This window comes from Ornithodoros turicata, chromosome 1 (assembly GCF_037126465.1).
Source record: "Ornithodoros turicata isolate Travis chromosome 1, ASM3712646v1, whole genome shotgun sequence".
NCBI classification, from domain to species: domain Eukaryota; kingdom Metazoa; phylum Arthropoda; class Arachnida; order Ixodida; family Argasidae; genus Ornithodoros; species Ornithodoros turicata.
Window position 1 is genome coordinate 232740601 of NC_088201.1, and position 26401 is coordinate 232767001.

Consider the following 26401-nt stretch of genomic DNA (forward strand, 5'->3'; position numbering starts at 1 on the left):
ACCGTGACCCAGACTGTCGGCGTACCCGAGCCCAGCACCGTGGCCCAGACCAGCACCGTAGGCGAGACCAGCGCCGTAGCCTGCACCGCCGCCGTAGCCTCCGTAGCCACCGTGTCCACCAGCGTGGGCGCAGGCCACTAGGGCTGCAAGGGCAACGACCTAAAGAGAGAGCATAGTTTATGCCAACTACTAGTGCTTTGTGCTAGACGATAAAGCGAAGTGTGTGTCGTCAGGTGGGAAGGCGTTTTGTAAACATGTGTAAGTTACGTCGGTATTGAGGAAAATATTAGCAGTGAGCTAGGGATTGCATGTAAGTATTTTCCAGCAATATTTTTCTGGTCACGTGACACCACGTGATCACCAAGCTATATTTGTGGTGCGTTCAAATTGTGTAACGACCACAGTGTCAGTGTTAAAATGAATTCACATAGACGAACATGAAACGGCTTTCAACGATAATAACTGGCATGTCAAACGGATTTTCAGCAAATATCTACCGCCACCAATGGCCCTGTAAAGTGCCGCTTTTAAACGCCTTGGGACGGACTGCGAAACATGCAGCTTTCTTCTCCAACGCTACCCAGGAAACACTGCACACCTGGAGCGAAGGCTCAATATCTATGACGATGAATCCACTGTATCGTTCTAACCGTGTACGCTGTAAGAGAAACTCAGCGTATTACACTGGAAACACGGGCTGCAATTTCTCGTCCAATATGTCTTTCCGAATCAGCACTCTATCCTTCTGTCTTCGCGATTTCTAAGCTTATGTTGGTTCAAATTCGGAATGGAAGTTTTTTCAGACGCCAGTGCGAGTACGCGTTGAATGCTCGTACACACAACTTTCAATACTCACAAATGCGTTCATTCTTCCTTTGAGGTGATTCTAGACCTTTTCAAGGATCTTGTGCTGAGAAAGTGCACTGCGCCCAGCTTTTATACTGTATTTGAACGAGGAAAAACACAGTGGGAGTGGAGGGTACCTTATCGCACTGACCAATCGAACGCTGTAGGAAGTGCGGACGGATTAAGAGTATGCGGACGCCGCGGGTCAGTTCTTTCTTTCTTTCTTTTTTTTTTCAACCGTCTCGTTTCATTTTCGTTGGAATGCAGAAATGACTCTATGTAAGCACCGATGGGGGGTGAGATATGAGAGTTACGCGAACGGATTAACGCGGGTAATACGCGCTCCACGATGCGCATGATGGCTCGCGTAAGTGTGTCGGCGCGGAGCGCGAAATTACGCAATGTATTACGTTCGCGTCATATTAAATTTGAGTAGCATTGTACTGCTCCCTCTATAATGTTGGTGATACTCTCTGTGGGGCGTTACACAACTATCGAATGGAATATATATACGGTATATATGTATATATATATATATATATATATATATAGATTAGAAGCTTAGGAGGGCGGTTGACCACGAGAATGAAATAAGCAGGAAGAGCTCTGTAAGCTCTTTGTCGTCTTCTGATTTTTCCTGCTTATATATATATATATATATATATATATATATAAATGAAATAATAAGACTTGGACTACAGATTACAGTGAACGGATTTGTCCTGACGAAGACAGTGCCACTGTCGAAACGTCGACCATTCTTTTTTTAATATATGTGTCAAATTGCCCATTAAATAAATTAGCTTTTGTTAACGTTCCTGTAATCTGTAGTCCAAGTCTTATTATTTCACTTTTATTCAACTTCGTAGCCGTCTGGTATATTACCCTATTTGTTATATATATATATATATATATATATATATACAGTACTGGCATGGCGACGTTTGACTTACAAACATATGCTATACGTGCAGCCAAAGAGGTCCGGGAATTTTTTTTTTCCTAGTATACGTCACTGCCATTGCACTGGGCTTTGAGTTGTGAGTTAGCTCACCCTGGTGGCAGGAATCACGTGTTACGTGACCTTCTGATGCCAATCGTTCAAACGTTGCCTGCCTGCGTACTGCTGATGAGGCCCAAGAAGGCCGAAACACAGCTGGCCAGTACTGGCAAGGCGACGTTTGACTTACAAATATATATATATATATGCCACTGTCGAAACGTCGACCGTTCTTTTATAATCTATGTGTTAAATTACCCATTCAATAAATTAGTTTGTGTTAGCTTTCCTGTAATCTGTAGTCCACGTCTAATTATTGGCTACCATCGCTGGCGAAAAAAAATCTTGCGAAGCTCTTTTTTAAACTCTATTAAATTTTGAGTGAAAGCCTTCCAACTTTTTGTGATTTCGTGCCTTGTTTATGCGCCCTTCCTCTGACATTTGCACAATTTCAGCATACTGCAAACGCAGTCTGACGATCCTGAACGCTTCTGCTGAAATGCTTTAGCACACCTGAAAGAACGCACACGTGACCAAATGAACTTAGGGAGCCACCGCCGTCGAGCGTCACATATGACCGTAACTTTCTCGTGACGCAGAACCCAAATTTATTAGTGAATTTTCGAGTATCGTACGCTATCGCGTTTGCGTACGTAATGAATAGCGTCGGTGTTCTGCTCAATGCGCGGAGCTCTCTTTTTGTTTTGCGCATGTGCAGAACCACCTACGCTATCCCTTACGTACGGAAAGGTGATGGGGTACGTTGCACTAAAATTCACCATTCTCTTTTCTTTTTCCTCATTGAATCGGTTGTTAGCGTAAACAATCGCAACGTAAAGCGTAGAATTTTCACTTTTATAAACTCCGTTAGTTATGAACTCCGTTATCGATTACTCGTTTTACAACCCCTGCTCGTGTGTTATTGTATGTTTGGAATGTTGGCAGTAAACACTCTTCCAGTGAGCTAAAACGCAAGCCCTTTCGTTCGTGATGAGTGGCCCGTTTCTCCAATATGCTTTCAACTTACTGTATAACGTATCTTAGTGTTTTCGTTTCTTTACCGTGCGCTCTGCAGGAAAAACACTGCGCAGGAAAAACACCCGGGTCAGTGCCTTGTTCCCAGAAGATCATCTCGGCCACGGGAGTGGTACACAGTGTCGATAATATATTTGAAACCAGGGTGCCGAACCAAAACGTTTTTCCTTCCGGTTTTCGTACCGGTTAGAGGATAACGGTTCAGCTGCGGAAGAAATCAATAACGATTAATACTGTTGCTGGCTCTGCTGTCAGCACACGCGAGCGCCATCTATGATACTCCCTTTGGACCGGTATCGGACCTCCCTGTGCACGTGGTGACAATTGAAGCGGGCTTTTGTCAGTTTGTTTGTCTTCGTTGTATCGGCGACTTTCATCAGTGGTTTACCCAGAATTTCGTCCTTGGGGGTGTTGGGCTCCGCAAGGGAATGTGTTTCTTACATGCTTTTGACGAAATATTGCACGATCTCACAAAATTTTAAGGTGTCTCCTGAAGATTTTGCGGGGGTATTGGGGGTTGTAGGGGGGGGGGGCTGTATAAATCACTGAGTTTCATAATGTTGAACGTAAATACCACAAAGATTTGTGAGCGGGGATTTTTCCTTCGTAGCCTTATGCACTCATATCATTTTCCGAGACATCACTTCGGTTCTGACCAACGTTCATTGGTGGTAGTCAAGCTCGTGCTGAGGAATGGGAGGGAACCCGGGTTCGAATCCTGTCACCGGCTGTGCTGTCTGAGGTTTTCCCTGGGTTTTCCTCAGACACTTTAAGACAAACGTCGGCACAGTTCCCCCTGAAGTCAGCCCAGGACGCATACTAACCCCCCACTGTCCCCCACTCCTTCCTCCTGTCCTCTCTCCATCTGTCCTCATCTGTACGCCGCTCATAGCAACAGTTGCTTCGCGGCGCTAGCACGGAATCAAAACACGCTCTGCAACTAACCCAGCGTTCTGCGCATATCTCCTCTCCCGGTTACTCCACTCGGAAAGCCCCATTGGCTACGGCGGCGCCCTCCCTCTTCCCTCTCAATGCCTCCTCTCATGCGCAGAGACACACTTGCACAGCGTATAGGAAAAGAAACTTCGATTCTGAAAAGAATGTGCCGAATTTGGAGGTTTCTGAAAAAAAAGAAGAAAAAGAAAAGGAAATGGAAGTCTAAAACCAGCGGGGCGTGTGCTACCATTCGATTCGAGATTTTAAGAGAGGTTCAGGAAATGCTCACGAGGAACGCCACCTGGAAACTTGAAAGTGGCAGAGTTGACACGAGGTGGTCTTGAGTTGTCGGTCGTAGTCCATCTTAAGATTGTTAAAACAAAACTGACAACTCTACGTAAGCAGCCAACGGCGACGTAAGTACACACTAATACGTCACGCTGCTTTTGGGAACGTAACTGCGAGTTCCTGATGCCGTAACTGTCCACTTGAACCAGAACGCTCTATTATTTTTCAGTTCTGCTCCGGAACGAAAAACAAAATTAAGGTTTTCGTTCAATTTTATTGATGTGCTGAGTAATACGAGTGTGGAATAAAGTAATACAGCTGAATCCCCCAGTGCAAGGTATTGAAACGCCAAGAACTAAAGTGAAAAAAAATAAGATAAAGAATGAAGTACGACAAAACAATTTTAATGAGTGACAAGCTTCTTCTTTGCACGAAGGCTCACCGTGCCTTAAAACTGGTTTTTGACGCCCTTCATGCTTCTTCTTCAGGTCTTGCTTTTTCTTTTTTTTTTTAAGTTTTTTGTTTTGTTTTTTTGTTTTTTGTTGTTCTCATTTGCCAAGTACGCTCCACACAAACGGAGTCTGCATGCATCGTAATAACGAAATTATAATTTCTTCCTCTGCTACCGAGCGCATGCATGAATGATTGGGCACGTTCGGTAATTATCGCAGCGTTAGAAATTCGGGTTTTTAGGGGGCTTCGGAGCTTAAGTGATAATAATCATGATCACAACCGTGATCGGGAAGTTTGTGTCATACCCCTGTCTCACGATCTGATTTAATGTCACTTGCCCTTAGTGTCATTCGTGTGCCGTCCCACGGTATCTTTTAGTGACACTCCGCAGAAAGTGTACTGCCGATTTAGGGGGTTCCTCAAACTTCCTTCACTTCACTTCGGCGGATCGGGCGCATAGCCTCGGCAGCAGGCTTTGAACTGCAGGTAAAAATATTGCGGATTAGCAAAGGGCCCTGGCAATCACAATATTTTTTTAAACCAGTATTTTCAAGAGCGTGCTTACTTGATTTAAGTAAGTACAGTGTAACAGTGTGCCGAAATAAAACGTAATTTCTCTCGTTCACAGCCTGTGGAAACTTCACAGACTTGCTATATGGCCGTGGCCATATTTTTTGGGGCACATATTTGAGGCCAATTTTGTTTTAACATTGGAAGAAGACATACGAGAAGTGTTTCTAAATCAAAGAAAAACATCCTTATCACATGATAGACGAGTTCAGAAAATCCCAGTGCTCTTTGCGCACGCATTGCATCCTGGGCGCTTGCTGAGCGGGGGAACGAAGAAGAATCCTTCACATTTCGCTTTCGCTGATCTTGACACGTCGTGGACAATGGACTGGTAGGGGAGAAATCGGAACAGTTTGGAGGTCACCCGTTTCTTTCGTATTAGTAAACTCCCACAGTTCAAAGCGTCGCTTTGCACTCTGGGATTTTCTGAACTCGTCTATTGCGGCGCACGCAAAGAAATCTTGCCAATTGTCAACTATCGTCATCGGCATCACAGTTCAGTAACACTTACTTCAGGAGCCACGTAGTGAAAGTGACATTCGCTTGGGACGAGTGCACTTTAGTGAAAATGACACTAAATTTGCCCCTGTGACAGGGGTACTAATCCGGTCCACGCACTGGCGTGCAGTATGTCACATGCCTCTCCGAGAAAAATCAATCAATCAATCAACCCTTACTTATCAAACGACAGACAATGCAATTAAGCAACTTCTGCCGCGTCACGAAGTTACTGGCGACCCCGCTTTGCTTCGGCACCCGGAACATTACAAATCGATCCTCCCGGGGCAGTCTAACGCAAACTGTATCGAGCAAAAAGAACCCATAAAGAGATCAGCCAAGCCCGATGTAATTTTGTTTGTTCCCAAGTGATGCGTACTTACCGTAGCGAGTTTGAGTACATCGGAAGTTCACGATAACAGTTCTGGAAACATGACAAGCCAATCGCCGTGTTTCTTTGAAGCGGGTGGGTGACATCACATTGCTTAGCTTGGATTTGATCACTTCATTCGTCGTATCGTTTTCGTCGAGTCGATCTGATGTACTAAAACTCGGTAATGATGAAAACGGTGAGTATGAGACTTATTCCGAATTCTATTGAATTATACAGGTGTCTTTTTTAGTATTTACATTTTTTATTATAAAATAGCATAGATCCCATTTTGCAGGTGAGCGATACAACCAGGCAGAAATTCTCTCGAAGTTACTACTACATGATTAATTACCTCAAATTCATTAATTGACTCCGTAATAAGGCGTCTTCACGCAAAAGTGAGATAACAAAATCAAAGAGAACCCTAGTTGAAATAATTTCTATTTCTTAAAAGATATCCTGAAACCAGCACATGAAATGTCGATCGCTGAATTTTGTTGTGAAAATAAATCGAAACTGGAACCGCAAGCATCAGAAGCGCACTGAGGACTGCACTTATTGCACGTCAGAGGGTCACGTGCTTTGGTACCATGGAGATGATTGGAGCAAGTGCTGATATGCTGGCCAGATCGACCACTTTGGTGAACCGGGTTCGAAATTAGACGCCGGCAGTGCTGTCTGAGTGTTTTCCCTGGGTTTTCCTCAGACACTTTAAGATAAACGTCGGCACAGTTACCTTAGAAGTCGGCCCAGGACGCACATTGCCCCTGGGCGTTAGTCGTGACGTTGCCCGCCTGAGCGTCGCCGACTACCGCGAAGCAGTTCCGTCGCCGCCACCACAGCCTCAACCACCTCAACCACTTAGCGCCCCGGATAAGCCGACGACAACGAAGGTCCATATTTTGAAAAAAATACTTATCAACTTATCTTATCAACGAAGGTTATGCGCTGATGCCGCACGGTTTTGCTTTCGACTCGCATAAAAATATTCGACGGAGGATATTTCAACCAGAGCGTCTCACCGAAAGTTTTATCGGTTCAGTTCATCTTCGGGTTCAGGCAGAAAGGGACGTTCAGTAGCTGCTCTACCCAAGGCCGCTCGATGTTCTCTGGCCCTCCTACTCCGCTGACTCTACTAAACGGTCTCTCAGAGCGACGAGCGCTGTATACGCCCCCCGACGAAGTTTCCAATGCGGTTCATTTGCTTTCCAGCAAACACTCCAGCAATGCTCCAGCTTCCCCTTCCTCCATGCAAGACGGAGGAAGAGCAGCTCTTACGCGCTCCGACCCACAGGAGTGACAGAAACCTGCCATTGTTGTACCGACCCTCAAGCGGGTGCTTCTCGCAGAGCCGCCGTCTTGTCGTGGTCGCACGTCATAGGCAACGTCATTTTGAGGTCATGTGACTTTGTTTACATGTCGTTTTAGCGCTTGCCGACATATTTCCGTTGGCATAAAGCTAAGAGATGAACGTATTTTACCAGCATAAAATATACGGTGATTCTTCCGCGACATGATGTCCCATTTCTCCTTAGTCTAAGTAAATCACATCGGCTCAGTGTGTCTCAACGCACTGTCGTCATCACATTTTTCGAAGTGGTCAACACTACCAGCCCTTGCATGCAAAACTGCGCGTTTTACTCCGATATTATCGGATAAAAATAATTACCGGGATCGAAAAACGTCCAACACGGCGCACAGAAAGAGCAGACGCGGTGTTTACAAACGTTTTCGCCGCCGATCAAGGGAGGGGCCGTCTTTTAAGGTCACGTGTGCGGTGACGTTTGCTGTGACGTGTGACAATGACCCGTCCAGAGTGCATTGCGTTCGCAGAGCACGCGTTTTGTCTATGGAGCAATACATTGGATGGCAAACCCTGTGCTCCGACCTGCAAGATGGAGCGTGAGAATTCATCGAGAGGGCCACGCTCCGGAAGAGGACTAACACCGTTTGCTATAAAGGAGCGCGCTTCCTGCGGTCAGGGTCGCCGCCGCCGCCGATGATGAAGATGACGATGATGATGATTCGGGTTTTTATGGCGAACTGACAACTAAGGCCACAGAGTCTGAGGCCGCTACTAACACGCCCAAAGGTTCGGTTCCGATTGAGCTCCAGGTTGTAGTGGTTAAAACCGGTTCGTGTGAAGATTAACCGGTTCAAAACCAGTTTGTTGTATGAAATATACTCGTTGAAAATGTACGTACAATGTAAACAGTTTGCTGGCTTAGCAATTCGTGTAATAATGCAACGAACAAGTTTATTTTTCTTCTCACTGATAATTTATAGCTTTGGGGGGGGGGGACATAATGGCACGCATATTATGTACTGAACCCAATGTATAAATCAATGGCACGCTCAAGTCGATCGTTACTGGTTGTTACTTGTTGCCCTTCATGACCTGTTTCGTTTAGTCTCTGTTTTTGAAGTTGTTGACGCCAATGTATTATGGATGACCTGATGTGTACAACATTATGTTCCTTATATGTTTTTCTTTCTTAGTTTATTGCAACTGCTGCACTGCAACCGGGTGCCCGGCCTTAGTCAAGTAGCTAGGCTGCTTTTTGCCGGACACTCGGCGTTCATGTTACGTATGAACGAAATAAATAAACTAAATGAAATGAAATGAAATGAAATATAAGAGAAGGAATGTAGGGCGGCCTCGACATGATCATAGCCGCCACTGTTTTGGGCATTAAGTCGCGTAGAAAATGCGATAATGAAACAATTAGACAGTGCTTACTGGCGAACGCATGAGTAATTTAGACACGAGAGCAGCATAATATCTCGCGACTGTCCTCTCTGCGGAGACATCGTAGAACGTGAAAAAAAAAACAAAAAAACAATGTGCAAGTTTCCGGCGAAAACGATCTACAAGTAAAGAGAAAACGGTTGCGAGCGTTAAACAGCTTAATTTGCGAAAAAAAAAAAGACTTTCGTGCAGTAGGCAGCACTTCTTGAGGTTTGAGGACCCGCTAAAAGTGGTCAAGAATACATTTACATTTATTTTACATTCTTTACATTTTAGAATGTAAGAATGTTAGAATGTAGAAGAATTTACATTCTTCTCAACCCTCGCCCTCTACTCTTTTGCGACTTGGGTTTGATATATTCTTGACCACCTGTAGCAGGTCCTCAAACCTGAAGAAATGCTGCCTGCTGCACGAAAGTCTCGTTTTTCGCAAATTAAACTGTTTAATGCTCTCAACTGTTTTCTCTTTTCTTCACTGCGGAGAAAACAACATCGAGTACGAAAAACACGCCAACTTGCGTTGGTATTCATCACAGACAGCGTAGCCATAAAGAAGCTGTGCACTCAGGTGTTAATCATATCAAAAAGAAAGAAAAACAGCGAAGGTCAAAGATACGCATAGATATAGATACGCATTTGCAATGTTTCTGAACCGTTCTTCGAACCGGTAAACAAAATTTATTTAGTTCGCTTCCGGTTCAGCCGAGAAATAACAGTTAATTTCGGCCAGGATGGAAAGTAAATGTTCTCAGGCGGAAACACAGGAACAGATGAACACAACACAAGCGTTCAGGTGCATAGGAACATGAACAATTGAAGTATGACAGTCGTCGTCAAAGCCAGACAGTGCCAGAGGAAATTTGTAAAAAATAAAAATAAAAAGCATCATATATCAGGTTCAATACCAGAGGCGAAACACAAATAAAAAGAACGCACAGTGAACGTGTGATGCCAGCGTCTACGTTTCGCTCATCGACAAGTCAAGCGTTTACGCATAGTCTGAACATGACATATGAGGCTTTTCGATTTTTTTTTACAATCTCATATTTAAAAAAAAAAACCAATGTGGTAGCAGCTGTCTCACTTTTACGAGGGCTGCCATATTACAATTGTTCATCAACGCTTGTGTTGTGCTCATTTGTTTCTGTATTTACGCCTCATACCAGTCACTTGCCATCCTGATCGAAATTACTATGTATGAACTACCTCAAGTATCCGCTGTCCTACGCGCTTGAGCAGAGCTGTGTAACGGATTATACGTGAATAGGGCACTTTTATACTGAACTAGACAACTGCATAGCATGAAGGTGGAACGGTGCGAACGCGGAAGTCGCATGGCTTCGAGTAATAGCGCAATTTCAAGCACGTTTTTTTTTTAAATAACATTAGAGAGTTTTAATACATCGTATACACAATCACCTTTGCGTACGAAAGGGATAGCAGTGATACTTCTGCGCATGCTCATAACGGAAACAGAGAGAGCTTAGTGCAGTGCGCGGAAACACCAAAGCTATCCCTTACGTACGCAAAGTTGATAGCGTACGATACTCTAATGGTCTCTATTAAACCATGATTCGCCCTACTTCGTTTCATTGCGTGCGAACGCGGGCAAGCGTTGGCTACTGGGCCAACAGACGCGTGTGAGACCTTCCGCAGCAGAACGCAAGGAGCACGCACCGAGCCGCACGGGCTAACCAATCGCCGCCTTCAACGCACACATGCGTGTTGAGGCAGTCCTTCATCTCCTCTTCTGTGTGTTATCAGTTTCAACATGACCGCTGTGAACGTGGATTGCATGGAGGTTGTAAGAAACAAGGATGCAGGATTAAATACACTTCAACACTTTAATACACCTGTTACACGTACCATCTTCAATGAAGATTGAAACCAACGACCATTGAACGTAAGGCTAGCGCCGCCAAGCGTGCAAGGTATTAACTTTCCAATGTTGCCTGACAGATTGGTACGTTACACGCTAGATGGCGCTACTTGCATGCTAATGGTAATTAAGGCTACCCGCTTGACAGGTGTATAAGAAACGTTTTCCGTCCTTGTTTGTTCTCTATATACCTCTAGATAGTTACATGCGTTCTGCGCAAAGGCACAGACTCCCACAGATATGCACTACGTGCATGTTCAATGGCAATTGATGTCAATTATTATTGAAGACTGCCAATGTAACAGGGGTACAATAACACTCAGACGAACAGCAGCGTGTGTCACGCCCGACTCAAATGTGGACTTCAAGCTTTGCGCCACGACGCTTCGTGAATGACACTCATTACCTGTGCCCACTCGTATGTGAATTAAATAAAATTAATCAATAGTCCACCTGGTTGGTTATGCCACTCGTATACGCGCTCAGGTGTCTGCACGCAACGAAAGGCAGCTGTGTGAACCGTACTTCATGAATCATGATCAAACCATCAACACGGTCGTGTTAGTACACCCGTTCCGTGACTGATAGTGACACCAAAGTTACGCTGAAGACTTGGAGGTGGTGGGTTCGCGTCCCTAACACCGACTGTGCTCTCTGAGACTTTCAACACAGATGTCGGCCCCGTTCTCCCTGAAGTCAGCCCTGGACGCATACTAACTCCTGTCTCTGCCCATTCCTTCCCGTTGTCATCTCTTCACGTCCTCTCCCCTGTTCATAGCATAGCTACAGTTGTTTCGCGGCGGTGACACGCAACATGAAAATTAAAGACGTTATCTGAGTAGCAATAGTGCAAACGACGCCTTGTACTTCGAGGGCATGCTGAGGGGGGGGGGTGTATACGTTTATTTCGGAAAGGTCAGCCTGACCGAAGGTCGGCTGGGTATTCCTCAATCAAAATATATCACACAGATGAAGTAAAAACAAATGTAAGATGATGAGGGTGGCGTAATGTGTAGACGATGTGGCCAGATGATGTGACTTCGAGCGCAAACATGGGAGTATAATACACGGGCAGCTTTCAATGATCATTGAAACCAATCGTCATTGAACACGCGCGTGGCGTCACCAAGCGTGTAACGTGTCAACTTCGCCAAAGCATTGGGTCCAACGCTGCCTGAACTGCTGACACGTTACACCCTAGGTGGCGCCACGAACGTGTTCAATGACGATTGGTTTCAATTTTCATTGAAGAGTGCCCGTGTGGCAGGGGTAGACGTCCTCAAGCATGCGATGAAACGTGCGCTGATAACCAGTAGTTTCGAAGATGCGAGAACGCACATCCACAGAAAAATCTTAATTCAATATAATATTCGATTAAATATTCAATTCAAGAGAGAATATCTACGTGCAAGCGTCTGGTTTTCGCAAACCGAAAACAGTGCCAAGGACTTTCGCAATGTCAGTCATTGTGAGAAAGTGGTTCGAAAATTAACGACAAATGTAGTTATAAACTGCGTTGGTGTCATTGTTGTTGATATTATCATTATGTTGTAGTCGAAATTATGGGTGTGTTGTTATACATGCTTCTATAGAAGGTGTATTTATTCTGATCCTACATATATTTTTCAATAAAAAAGCTATGAGAATAGCATAGATGTCGTTTTTGTACCCAGAAACCCGTTTTGGAGTAGCAGTCCTGACTGATGAAACAAGGAAGTTACTGAAAAGGTTGACCCAGCTGTAGGACTCGAACCCACATCTTCTGGATTACCGGTCCAGAGCTCTTTCCATTTGAGCTAAGCTAACACGCCTCTCCTGTGACTTTGTATGTATTGTCCTAGACTTTCGATGTATTTGTCCTTTCTATGTGTTCCAGCCTCAGAACGTCAATTTCCACGAGTCCTGATTGAGTGTGGACTAACATGTCCATATTTTTCTTTCATTTCCAATCCAATCCAATCGCTCTTGCGGTTCAGTCATATGGCAAGGCGCACATCCCCTACAAAAAGTATGCAACTACGAGATGACTAATTACCTAATATTAATTAATTAACTCTCTAACTGAGAGATCTCACACAAAAGCCAGATAGGAGAACGTCAGACTATCCGAGTGGAAAACATTCCAGATTTTCTACATTTAAAAAAATGCTAAAACACGCAGAAGTGTTAAAATATCCATCACCGAATTTTTATATACGAAACCGCGGCGCTCAATTTACGTCAGCCGGTCACGTGATTTGATGCGACGGCTATGACCGAAGTAGGTGCCGATCTGCTGACCAGATAAAACCGCTTTCCAGCCCAAATAAGCTTCCCTCAGCGAAGACGATGCGGTCCTCAGTGTGAGCTTTTTTTCTGTTTCGGCTTATTTGCAGACCGAAATACAGCTATGTATATTTCACGGCACGGGTTCGTTTCTAGATTTTTTCGAAGATAGGGTGGATTTCAACCAGGATTGTGTCCCGTTCAGCTATTACCGCTTTTGCACGAAATTCTCTAGTTAAAGAGTTAATTAATGAATTTCAGGTAATTAGTCATCTTGTAGTTGCATATTTTCTTCGAGAGGATGCCCTCCCGGCCGAATAAGTTAATTGTAAAAATGACATCTGTGCAGTTATCGTAGTTTTTTTTTAAATAGAAATCCTCTAAAAGAAAAAAATAAATAAATAAACATCCTGTATGTCTGTACAGGTCCCGACAAAAGTTTACGGAAAACGCGAGCGGTGTGTTTTCTCCTCGGTACGACACCCTAGCGACAAGCGGAAGCTGGCGAAATCAGGCCAGTTCACTGCCTCAGAGGGGTGGACGACTGCGCTCTTAGCGACACACAGCGGTAGTTTCGGTATGATTACTGTTGTATGTGCCCGCGAAGTGAGTTGGATTTAACTGTTGTGCTCGTCAACAACTCGTGACTCACGTCAGTTGTTTATCAATCAATCAGTTATCAATGTCAGCGTCAATTGTTTATCAGCTCGTCACGCGTCGTCCATAACAAAGCTGCCCAAGCAGCACAATGTACTGAAAGTTGAGTGCAATAGGGGTGGACGGGTAGGTGGACGGCCTTGAAAAGATTCGTGAAACTAAAGAACATTGATAAGACACACACCATCTACCCCTATTCCACTCGACTTCCAGTACATTGTGCTGCTTGGGGTATGAATGATGCACCGCAAGCAGCGAAAGAAGATGCTCATCGCTAAGAGCGCAGTCGTCCACCCCTCTGAGGCAGTGAACTGGCCTGATTTCGCCAGCTTCCGCTTGCCGCTAGGCTGTCGTACCGAGGAGAAAATACACCGCTCGCGTGTTCCGTAAACTTTTGTCGAGACCTGTACGTATTGTGTCGACCACATGTCTCCGTCGACAAAGGATGCAGTATTACCGAAATCAAAATAAATCGAAATATCGCCATATCCTAATGAGAAATTAGTATATATCACATTACAAACAGGACTACTGTTATAAGAAATTATTGTGTAATTTTACTGTGACCAGCTCGCGCGCAGTATAGCGGTGATCGTCCTCCGCAGTAATGCTGGTTCGAATCGCAACACCGACTGAGGATTTCGCTTTTTTGTTTTGTTTTGTTTTGTTTCGAGAAACCTCCCAGGCGAATGTCAGAACAGTTTCCCCTTGAAGTCGGCCCGCGACGCATACTAACCCCCCCCCCCCTGTTCCCCATTCCTTCCTACGCCCCTCATAGCTGCAGTTGCTTCGCGGCGCTAACACGAAATTTCAATAAAAATTATTACGATGATTACATTTTTGTTGAAGTATTTAAAAAAGCTCAATTCAGAAGTTCAAATGTTCATTCGAAACTTACCTAATAGACCTCAACCCGTTTGTAAACAAATGACGTCATAGTGTTCGACAGCGCCACGTTCAAATGTGTTTCGGTTTCAGTCTGTCTACCAAGGGCATGATGACGTTTATGACGAGTAGAAGTTTATTAGCAACCAAATTTCAAAATTCAAATCCAAAAGTTACTAAATGCTATCGAAATTCAAATTCAAAAGGTTCCAAATGACACGGCTGACCTTTCGTAATTAGGCTTCTTCGTTTTCGGGTTTTATAATTTTTCAAATTCGGGGGGTAAAAATCGGGTGCTATTTACTTAAGAGAACTCGGGGAGAAACCGGGCACTTCCATCTCTGTCTGATATGTCATCGGGAAATTTTCAGGTGAACCCAAAGGCATAATATGAAACAAGCCACTGCTGTGACACTGGGACGAGAAACAATGATCTTTATATTCCCGCTCGGAACTGGGGCAGTGAATGAACGTGGTATGCAAACACATGCCTGAGCTCCATAAAAGTTTGTCTTTTTTTCTCCTGCAAGAGGGGATTATAAAATGAGTACAAATAGGTTGCTGACTGTAAAGTGTAAACTTGCTGTGCGACAGAAGGGCTCGTTATTTTGCGGTTTTACTTCTTCCCGCGCTTTCGCAGAAAACGGCTGGCCACTTTGAGGATTTGCCGTCGTTCCTCCCACACATGTGGTCTGGAAACAGCAGGTCCCCCAAGGTCGCCATTTTCCTATGTATTTGTTCGTATCCCGATGCGTGCAATGCCGGAGGCCGCCCTTAGATACCCCATTGTTTCCAGACGTTGGCTTGCGTGGATTGTAGCGCGCTAAAGATCCAGTTGAAGCACAATCCAAGCCAGGCCAAGTCGCCGAAGGAGAAATGCACGACTGCAGCGCCTGCGGCGCCTGGTACAACAGGTACGCTATGTGATGCACGCAGCAGTGCACTAGATCCTTCCGATCGCTCAACACGTTTAAAAACGGGACCAAAAAGTGAAACATGACAGAGAAAGTTGTTATACGCGTTTTATTTGGACATATAAAGGCTAGATTCATTCGCAGAAACAACAAAAACATTTTGCCGCTAAACTTAGCGCGCTGAAGTGATCCGGAACGGCAACAGTGGGGTATCTAGTGGCGGCCTTCTTCGTTGCACGCTTTTCCGAGGTGAGTTTGGGGGACCTGGGAAACAGTCACCAGATTCTGGCGCCAAAACACAGAGGACAGGGTTTCTGTGAGGAGTGCTTCGCACGTGTCCGTATAGCGGACGACAGGAGGTCATAAATTGTGGGGTCGAAGACGTTTGGTCAGCCGGGCTAACTGTTGTGCGAGGGGTGTTTTGTTTTGCTCTATTTTGCCGAGGCGTAACATGAGACGCGTGAAAGGGGGGGCATCGGGCGGAAGAAACACGACGCAGGGAGCGGGGGAGTTTTAGAAGATAGAGGGACTTGGCCTGCGGACTCCGTAACAAACGGACCTGCTCGGAGGCTCGGAGTGACTTTGCCATATGATGTAAATTTTGTCCACTTAAAATCTATTGCTGTAAATGAACCTGTGACCAACTATTGAATATCGTCTGCTGTCGAGTACCTGCAACTCAACCGTCATCATCACCGACAACCGGCCTTCCACGGGGATTCAAGAGAGAGGAGAAAAGAACCACCTTTACTCTGACATTAATGATTCACTTTTCCCGTCAGCTTACCTACGACCCCAAGTTGAAGGATCGCAAGGATTTCGGGTAGATATCGGGTTTTATCCGGATTCTTGAAAACTTGTTCGGTGGGGCGCGGAACAATCGTGAAAAATCGGGTTTAACCCGAAAACGAACAACCCTATTCATAATCAAGTGTAGTAAAATAAAAATAAAATAAATAAAAATAAACAGCAACAGGAAAGCTCAAACAAAAAAATCAGGTCAATTCCGTTCGAGTCGCTTCTATTTTGGTTATACGTTGAGGGACCACAAGGGTCATTACACAACGGGGGGCACGCACGACATAGGCGTGACATAACTTCGACTTGCTGTTATACCAGAAATAATGCACACAGCTAATAATCATGTATCACCCTGAAAAGAATTAAATAACAACAAAAAGATAATTTAAAAAATATGTGCCATATCTAACAACTCTATACATGTATACACACTATATATCTATACATGTATACACACTATATATCTATACATCTACCAATATCTCTATCTATATCTATACACACATGCATACAATGTATACGCACTACTGCTTCTCGCGCAGTTATTACACTTTTACAATCTGACCAGGCAGTGTCGTCGAAGAAAAATACGTGCATTTCATTTTCGCCTCCCGACCGCAATTGTTAATCGCAAGTAGGGAATGATGTCACTACGGAAATAGGAAGGTGACACCGCGGAGGTGGGAAACAAGATGTGTGGGAAAGGCTTACAAACGAACCAACGCGGTGGTGGCAGAAAAGATTACAAAATCGGATTCCTTATCAGATGGAAAGAAAACACAGCGTCACGTCCACTTCCTCGAATGGAGGAAAAATTAAAATGATCTCGCACTTTCTTTTTATTTTCATCGCAAACGAGCCCTATTCCAAAACGGTGAAAAGAACGTACTGGTTTTGACTGCATAATTCGAGCGAGCGGAAGTACTTCCTGTTTGCTTCCTGACGAAAAAAAATTGCGCCAACAGCCGTGGAGATAACTTGTGAATTCGGTGGGCAGCCCTTTTATTTTTGGAGGCGCTCACGAACAACTTTTTTTTTAATTCCGTGTGAGCGCCGCGAAGCAACTGGAACTATGAGCGGCGTACAGATGTGGACAAATGCGTCCTGGGCCGACTTCAGGAGGGAAGTGTGCCGACATTCGCTTGGGAAGATTTCGGAAAACCCAAGGAAAATCCTCAGCGCGAAACACATTTATTTTGTATGAACGTGCCTGGTGTGCCCTTGCAGAGGCGGAGAGTTTTCATTTTCCCGGGAACGGGGGGGGGGGGGGGGGGGCAAGGGCGCACCGCGAAGTAAGTACTACTCTGGCGAGGGGGAGGGGGGATATGTTTATTAAGAAAACAATGAAAGGAGAGGTAAGGCAGATGGATCTCGGCTTGTTATTCAAAAAAAAGTGAAAGGGGAAGACAAAAAAGGGGAAAGAAAAGAAGAAAGCAAAAGAAAACAAAAAGAAGGAAAGAAAAGGAAAAGAAAAATGAAGAACACAAAACTAAAGCTGAAAAATAACACACTCTGGTGGGATCCTATGATGTATGCAGAACTCGTATAGAAATAAGAAGAAGGAAGAACAGAAAAAAAAAAAACAAGACAACAAAAAAAGATAAAAAAAACAGAGATAACGTAAACAGTGAACATGTGCACAACTGAAGGCATTGCGCCTTCGAAAACTGAGTGCAAAAGGAACAAAATGCATTGAATCATCGGTGTTTGACCCGAAATGCGCGCAATATAGTGAACATGGTCAATGAAATGGAACAGCGGGAGTTGAACCCGCTCCCAACGGGTATGCGTTCCGAAGATACTACCGGTACACCTCGCAGCTGCTGGTACGTTTACGACTGCTTCGTTTCATTGATCTGATTGCTTTGGGCGAAATTCGGGCTATGTGTTGTGTCATCCTCTGTGTTTCTTCGCCTCACCTTCTACTGTGATAATGAGTATGGTGGGCGGATACATATTTTACAAATTGCAATATGCATTTTTTGGGGTTGGTGCCTCTTCGCTCTTTTGACCCGGGCGCGCCGAACCCCAAAGGTTGGTGTCAGTCTCTTAGCGGGACTTCCCGGGGGAGGCGGCGCCTCCCCTAATTCATGTTCCGGGGGGGCGAGGCCCCCCCCCCCCCCCCGCAGTCGGCGCCTATGTGCCCTTGTATGAGAGACTGTGTTTACGCCATCCGCGAGTTTTAAGAAAAATATGTCAAAAAGCTGAAATACTAACAGAGATGATATCGACGCATGTTGCATTAGAACGTAAGGGAGAGCGTTGTGGGTAAGTGATACAGGTTATAGTGCTTCGTGATTTCATGACATGAATGCGCCTGATTCTCGTTGGTATACGCAGATAAGCATGAAGGTAACGGTTAACTGCGTGTGATCCTCCTCGGATTCCTGTCCTCATCGTAAATCCCGGCTATATTCCTTGCGATATATTTAGTCCGCTATCACAATGCAAAAGCGCCAATTCCTATAGAACACTCACGTAGCGACTAGAAAACAACATTGCGAAGAGTGTCATCTATCGATAAATTGACGATCAAAAGTACTTAGATAAGAGGTGGGTAGATAGACGAGTAGATAGCGTTGAAAAAATATCGGTAGCTTTACGATGATTAACTATCGATGCTACTGTTCTTTCGTTTTTGTTTACTATCGATAACTAGATTTGGTTCTCACTATCGATGCTTTCGTTCCCGTCATCGTTTCCGCACTAGTACCGTGACAACGAAAACGCAATAACGTGTGATACTATTGAATGATGCACCGCAAGCAGCGAAAGAAGATGCTCATCACAAAATCGTACGCAGTCATGAGACCGCGATGCCGCTCAATACAGTGCAGAGGGTATCACGCGACCTTGCGGTTGGTTTGAGCGGGGTGGGAACCTGAAGGTCAGCGTCGGAGGGACGCTGCTGCCAGTTGTATTATAAAACTTGTAAGAGTGTTTCTTTTTCTTTTTTCTTTTTTATCTGCTCATCGATATTTTTGCCGATAGCCGATTATCGATATTTTTCTTACTATCGGTAGTTCGATTCTGATACGACTATTGATAGCATGGATAACTTCGCATCACTGGTGCCACCTCGAGCCAACTGGGCCGCGATGATGCCGTCGGGTATCTTCTACAAGAATACCCATACAAGGTAGAATACCCCATTCTTTACAGCATACAAATCAATCCAGGCTTCCACGATGATAGCCCAGAAAAAAAAACGCACTTCGCTTTCGGAGACCAAAGAAAACACCGGCTTCGATTGGATTGGGTGCAAGGAATGCCGAGGCAGGGTGGCGTTCACGTCTTGCAGGGCCGTGATCCTATCGAGCATTCACGGCTTGGATTGGATTGGGAACAAGGGATGCCGAGCCGGGGTGGCGTTCACGTCTTGCAGGGCCGTGACCGTGTCGATCATTCACGGCTTGGATCGGATTGGATTGGAGCGTTCACGGCTTTGATTGGATTGAGAACAAGTGATGCCGAGCCGGGGTGACGTTCACGTCTTGTAGGGCTGTGACTATATCGAGCATGGCAGCTCTTCGACTTCGACTGCGACTTTGGTAGGGAGGCAACGCTTCCGTATAACTCATTCGCCCCCCCCCCCCCTCACACATTACGCACTCTCCCAACTTTTCTTCTAGCCGTTGCCCTTGCGCTTTCTGTGGCCTTCAATACGTTAGACGCGCGTTAGACGTGCTCCTATGCGTCGTTGCCTAGCTGGAACGGGACGTTATGTTATCTCAGAGATAAGATATGATCTGCAACATTAACGTTGTTCGTACCGATAGCATTGCTCAATCACACACGCACCCGTAAGGGTCTTGCGTGCGCAATACAATGTATATAGATCTTGTTTCTTTGCCTCGCTTACTTCCCTGACCGTCGACCCCTACCCGCCCTGTACGGCGTCTGTTATGGTACGTGACTTTGCGGAAACTGAGCAGCTCCGCCGTGATTAAGGGAGAGAAACTGGTCAATTAACGCTTGCCACGGTTGCGGATGGCTGCATCTGTGCGGTCACAGGCAGGGGTAGGGTTAATCTATTGCAGGAGCGCAAAGTCCGCTATATAGAATCTTCCTATACATCTTGTTGGTGGAGGTACACTCTAAGAAAAAAGGAGTAAAACGGGGAGTAATTGCAGCTTCTACTCCCCTAGTCTGCAATGACTCCCCATTTTAGTCCCCTAACCCAACATTTAGTCCCGACGTTTACTCCCCAGGACTGCAAATTGTCACTAAACTTCGCGAATGGTCTCCTGAATGCAAAAGTCTACGTAAATATGTGCGCTTGGTCAATTTGAACGACATAAGGCTGTATAACTCACACAACGTAGCAATTTTCCAGCCACACAGAGTAAGAAACAGTTATCGCATCTTTCTTCGCAAACTGTGCCCTAGTATGGGGCAAGATTTTATATCACTCGATATATCACGGTTGACGGTTTGTTTCAAAGTATATTCATGCTTGCGCACCAATTATGTACCTGGGACTCTTACAACAGCGCGTGAAATGCGGTCTTCACTCTGTGACATCCATTTACTCCCGTGCGTTTACTCCCGAAAGGGACTATTTTTTGTGGCAATGCAATTACTCCCCAAAAGGAGTAAAAGTACTCCTTTTTTTCTTAGAGTGTACATGCGGTCTGTCGTTTCTCAACGCTCTTGAACAAAAACGGTGATATTTGGTAATTGGTATGTTTGTAATTATGTTTGGCTTAAGGTAATTGTTGAAGCGCTGAAGCGAGACTTTCTACTCATGTGGCCTTGTTTCGTTTGTCTCTTTGGGCCTATGCAAGCGCGGAAGCGCGGTGCCCAAGGCGGTTGCCATACTCGCCTACCCCTATCGCCGGCCCTGCCGACAATGTATATCCTCTGCGGTAAGTTTGTTAGATGTAACGACGTATTCATTAGAGCGTTTCACACACATCAGCGACCAGTTGTGGCGTCATAACATGTAGTCCGTGTGAGCAAGTTTGTGTACATGCAAGGTGCACGACAGCTATGCAAAGTGGTCGTCCCTGTGTCGGTCCCTGTTTTGTCTAACTGTCGAGAGTGGCTCGCACATGGGTGATTGACTCTTTTGAAAGTAAAACTGCCTGCTGCATCATCCTGATTCAGCAACGTGAGATCGACACTCCCAACTGTACCGGCGTCTGCTTGACAGCACATTGACAACACGGTGAAAGTCGTAGTTCGCGTAAACTACAGCCTTCGGCAAAGGGAAAAAAAGTCTGGAAGTACACTGTGGTACGTCATATATGCTACAAGAAACTATGCCAATATCCACGACGGTTCAGTTGCTACTCAAATCTGTCTGGAATACGTTTGAATTTGGCCGATTTGCTAAAAGTCTGTGTAGTTCGCTTCCCAGCATTCGGTTTTCGAATCGGCATAATCCGGTTGTTTGATCCGGGCACAAACGACATGCTAAAACTCCTTATTATACGAAGACGGCACACAAATGGACGAAGTCGTGTTTTGTTTTTAATTTTGTTTTCGAACAAGCAAAATGCAACATTTATTCCACACGCAGCACTCTCTACGCATCGGAAAGAAGTTTAACTAGACACTTCTCCAGATTCTCACTTCGTGTCTCTTGTCTTCAAGCCTTCTCCTTACATTGAAAGAAACGTTAGCTGCAATGTAGCCACGAACAGAGACAAGAAGCTGCATTGATGCCAGAGTTAAAAATAAAACTATGTACGACTACACGTTCTGTCGTGCTTGTAGTACGACCGTGCTGTGATCTCAATTATCACCCACAGAAGATGCACGACTGTATCCGCATACACACACATTCTACATTTACTTTTACGGATGTATTTTCGATCTTTATTACTATGTAGGTTGTGATAACGTTATCACAAAAGCGGTAATTCGTGCAGGTACCTGTTTTACGTTTCTCCTTTTCCTTTTAGGCTACTGTGATCATGGTCATCATAGATCGCAATCCTATGATATCGCGTCATAGTCATGCAACACACTTGCCGGAGTGCACACATAATTTTACATCCCACCCCAAAGATGGACTAAAATTGCGCGATGAAATCATTGCATCCCGTCTCTTGATTATTTAACGTTCAACCGTTCTTCCTTGCAAGGTGTAGGCAATTGTATTATACCACCAAACTGCTCGCATTATCCACTGGTCTCGAACCGAACTACTTTATGCAGGTGCTCGAGCTACCAAGTGATGCAGAAAGTCTTCTTCACAAATAACTTCCGGGTAGGAAACGTTCTGCAACACACCAAGAACCGCGTTGTACATACCGTGTGCTTAATAACTCTGAAGGAATAGGGATCTTATGAGAGGAAAACAAGACAAATTTTTCCCTTCCGATTTTAATGACGTCCATACATACACATTTACATTCTTTCTCGTCGTCACTACAACTGACGAAATGTGCCGGGAATTTACAGATGGCGATGATGACTATCTTCACATTCCTCGCTTTACACTCCTCTACCATCCCTTGCCATAGCCAAGACCGCCATAGCCTCCGGAAAGACCGTAGCCGCCACCGAAACCACCCTTCAGACCGTAGCCACCTCCGTAGCCACCTCCGTAGCCGCCTCCGTAGCCGCCGCCGTAGCCGCCTCCGTAGCCACCTCCGTATCCACCTCCGAGACCACCGCCGAATCCGCCTCCGAGACCACCGCCGAATCCGCCAAGACCGAATCCAGTGGTTCCGGCGCGCAGGGCGGCTTCAGTGCCTAGGGCAGCCCCAGCGGCGAGTCCAGCGCCAGCGTTAAGGCCACCGGCACCGTGGTACTCTACAACTGGAGCGACGCGGTGACTGACGGAAGTGACTGGGGCCTTGACGTAGTTGACGACAGGCTTGGTGACGAAGTGTTGCTTTACGACTGGCTGCTTCACGACGACCAGGGTGGCAACGGGCTTCTTCACAGGGTGGCCGGCTCCCACGTGTCCGGCGGTTACCTTGGCGGGTCCGACGTATCCATGACCGTGGCCACCGCCGTAGCCACCGCCGTAGCCTCCAGCGTGAACGCAAGCCACGAGGGCTGCGAGTACAACAACCTGCGTTGAAAGAAAGCACAACGGACGTCTTGTAGCAGGGCACAGTTCATAGATGGTATCGTGGCTGTCATTTTTCGTCTTGGTACCTTTACAAGTGCGTGGGCGAAGAGTAATTGCATAAAGAGGTCGGCGATAGAGGAATAGCAGAATAACGTTTTCGGTGATTTTTCTCGGGATACCAACATATACCTCTACATGGTTACATGCGTTTCGCAAAATTCCCCCGCAGGTTCACACAAATATGTTATTTCTACTAATATGTACGCATATAGCCCTCACAGTGTATATTTTCAGCTACCATACATTAGAAAGTGACGGAGCGTCGACGGGTGTGACAGCTTGATTACTTGGCGATGCGTATTGCTAAAGCACGGATAGTTTTTCGTTTAACCTTTGTCACTGCACACTCCGCGTGGTCTCCAAAAGTAACGCCAAACAATGATACAACTATGATATCTCTATAAATTTTAAAATGTCATTCAGAAGAACATATATGAGACAGGATATTGAACGTGCTTTCTTCAACCGTGCAAAATACGAAACGAATGTACGGCTACCGGAGTTATCCTGACTAACAGGCGGCAACAACAAATACCCTCAATGTAGCTTCCTAGTACGTTGAGTCACTCATTCTGTCAACTTTCGGCAGGACGACAACTCGACAGGTATTATACATTGTACCATGTCGTACACCTGCTTGTAAAAGAGAAAAGAAAAGGCGTGCCGTACAATAACCGCAACAGCTAAATATGGCTCCCGAATATATATATATATATATATATCTATATTTTATAACAACAAAACATCCGTTGTGAAGAAAAGCTCCGTTGCACGTAATACTTACGAAAGCGTTCATGTTTTAGAAGCTGTGAGACTTAGAGCTGTTGGCAACAATGCTGGCTCTCATAGCGCACTCTTCGGGCTTATATAGCAACGAAACGAAGGAAAGGGAAAACGAGAGTAGGTTTCGCTGTATCAGTGCACTGCATCCTTTTCAGGAAGTCCGTTTATTTGCCCCGCGGGAAAAAACGAACTTTAATCCTGCGCTTTTGCATTCTACTAGAGATACAAATCGCGGTCGCTGCTTTGTTTTAAGATTTTTTTTCCTGCCGCCTGTTTATCTATAGCGGGCGCTAGACTTCCTCATGATGTAACCACGCACTTGTGTGGCCGTCTCATTGGTCATTCGCTGAGTTCGTTATTGAGGAGGAACGCGCAGTGGGGCGTTGATAGCAGGTATGGATGTGTGCAGCGGAAGTGACGTGGTTCATTAAGAAATTGTTTGAGATTGTTTCATTGGGTTCCTCATGGCCCGAACGAGCACCGTAAGATTGATTTTCGAGCGCCGAACACGCATTTTTTTTTTTTCGCGATGAAACTGTCCAATCATCTTCATTAAAATAAAGTTGTTGTTGTTTTCGTCTTTTCAATTCAAATCAATTTATAATTTTCATTCATGTTCCGTTGTGTGCTCATTGCGGACGACAGTAAAAATATCACAATAGGCAGCGAAAGAAATATCACAGACAGCGTAATTAAGAACGAAATGTATTTCTCGTAGAATTATGCTAGAAACGACCATCCGATTAAATATATTAAATGCATTAAACAGACTTTAAAATTATTAGAAAGGAACGAAAAGTTATTAGTAATGTAAACGTATAAGATATAAACACTGGACACTCAGCAGGTAGCAGTGACATGTGATTGGTTCTGTTGCAGGAAAGCGATCGCTGTTCAATAATCAAAGGGGTGTCTGGGAATAGTACAGAATAATAGAGATATGTTTCATAATGAAGAAAGTGTTATCCTTCTGCCTTCACCTGACTAATGTTTAATTCCATTTTGCATGTACAAAATCTCAGATTGATCAGTATTGTTGTCAACGAAAAAAAAAAAAAAACTGAAACAAAAGATGTCCACCAAGGCTCCGAATGAATGCGAACGGACAGAGCATGTTCCAGCGTGGTGCGATAACCCTTTGAGAAAAAAGGGGGAGCTGGTGTACCGAAGAGGGGAGCAAATAAATGGGGGGCGACGTTTCGAGCGAAGGCTCTTCTCCAGACTAGATGGATGGAAGGTGGAGGACGTCGGGAAACATATTGTATATATCGCAGAGCCCGCTAGGGGGCGAACACGAGATCCGTGTTAGAGGGCGACATGTTACAACACGTGCCGACAAACTAGAATCCTAAAATGAGTCTTTCATTTAGGCCTCCAGGATGAGTCGAGTTGACGTGGTAGATAGGGCGGCTTTCTTCTCGTTTACGGGAATTTTACGGGAATTTACGGGAATTTTCCCGTAAACAGGAAGAAAGCCGCCTTATCTACACGTCAACTCGACTCATCCCGGAGGCCTAAATGAAAGACTCATTTTAGGATTCTAGTTTGTCGGCACGTGTTGTAACATGGCGCCCTCTTACACGGATCTCGTGTTAGCCCCCTAGCGGGCTGGGCGATATACAGGGTGTCCCAGAAAACGTGTCATTGAATTATAATAAAAAAACTACACCACCTAGACTCATGCGGTCAACGGCGTTTGTTCTTACTGGGTTTTTGCCACCTCTCATGTGAATGTTGTGTAACGTAAGCTTAATTATGCAAATTTTTGAGAGCTTAAGTCGGAAATTTGCCCGGTAAAGGTCACTTTTTTACCCCACCAATGTGAAGAGCGTGTCTAATTTAGTCAAATTAATGATAATTGACAGGGATGTTCAGGAGCTATCATCATGCTCTACGGAGGTCGCACAGAATAGCGCACGATGAATTTTTCAGCGCAATCTTTGTCAGTCCGACGAAAGGAGGTTGGAAACCCAGCCCTCCCCGACATCGCAGAAAGAGATAACACAGGCACAGCTTATCACGTCCGACTTTCGCTGGGATAATGCTTTCCCTCTCCCAATTTTAGGAACTGTTACTTTTTCTACTATCACTCTGGGGACTGGCTTGGGAACCTCCTTTCGTCGCACTGAGAGCGATTGCGCTCAAAAAGTCATCGCGCGCTATGGTGCGGTGCCCCGAAAAGCATGATATTCGGCTATTTTTTCCGATGGGATAGCTCATGAATATCACTGTGAATAATCATGAATTTGAGTGAATTCGGCGCGCTCTTCATATTGGTAGGGTAAAAAAGTGACATTTACTTGGCAAATTTCCGAGTTCAGTTCGCAAATACAGGGTGTTTCAAAAAACGTGTCATTCAGACTTTATAAAAAAACGGGG

At 45.1% G+C, this 26401-nt stretch overlaps 1 protein-coding gene across 1 annotated transcript; it reads right to left on the bottom strand.

The window, feature by feature from the left end:
- Window positions 1–22603: 22603 nt before the first annotated feature.
- Window positions 22604–24035, bottom strand: LOC135396140 (uncharacterized). Its single transcript, XM_064627178.1, has 2 exons — window positions 24024–24035; window positions 22604–23179 (listed from the first exon to the last, which is right to left on the bottom strand). Exons 1-2 carry the CDS (start codon window positions 24033–24035, stop codon window positions 22604–22606), a joined length of 588 nt encoding a protein of 195 aa, XP_064483248.1.
- Between the last annotated feature and the right edge of the window lie 2366 nt (window positions 24036–26401).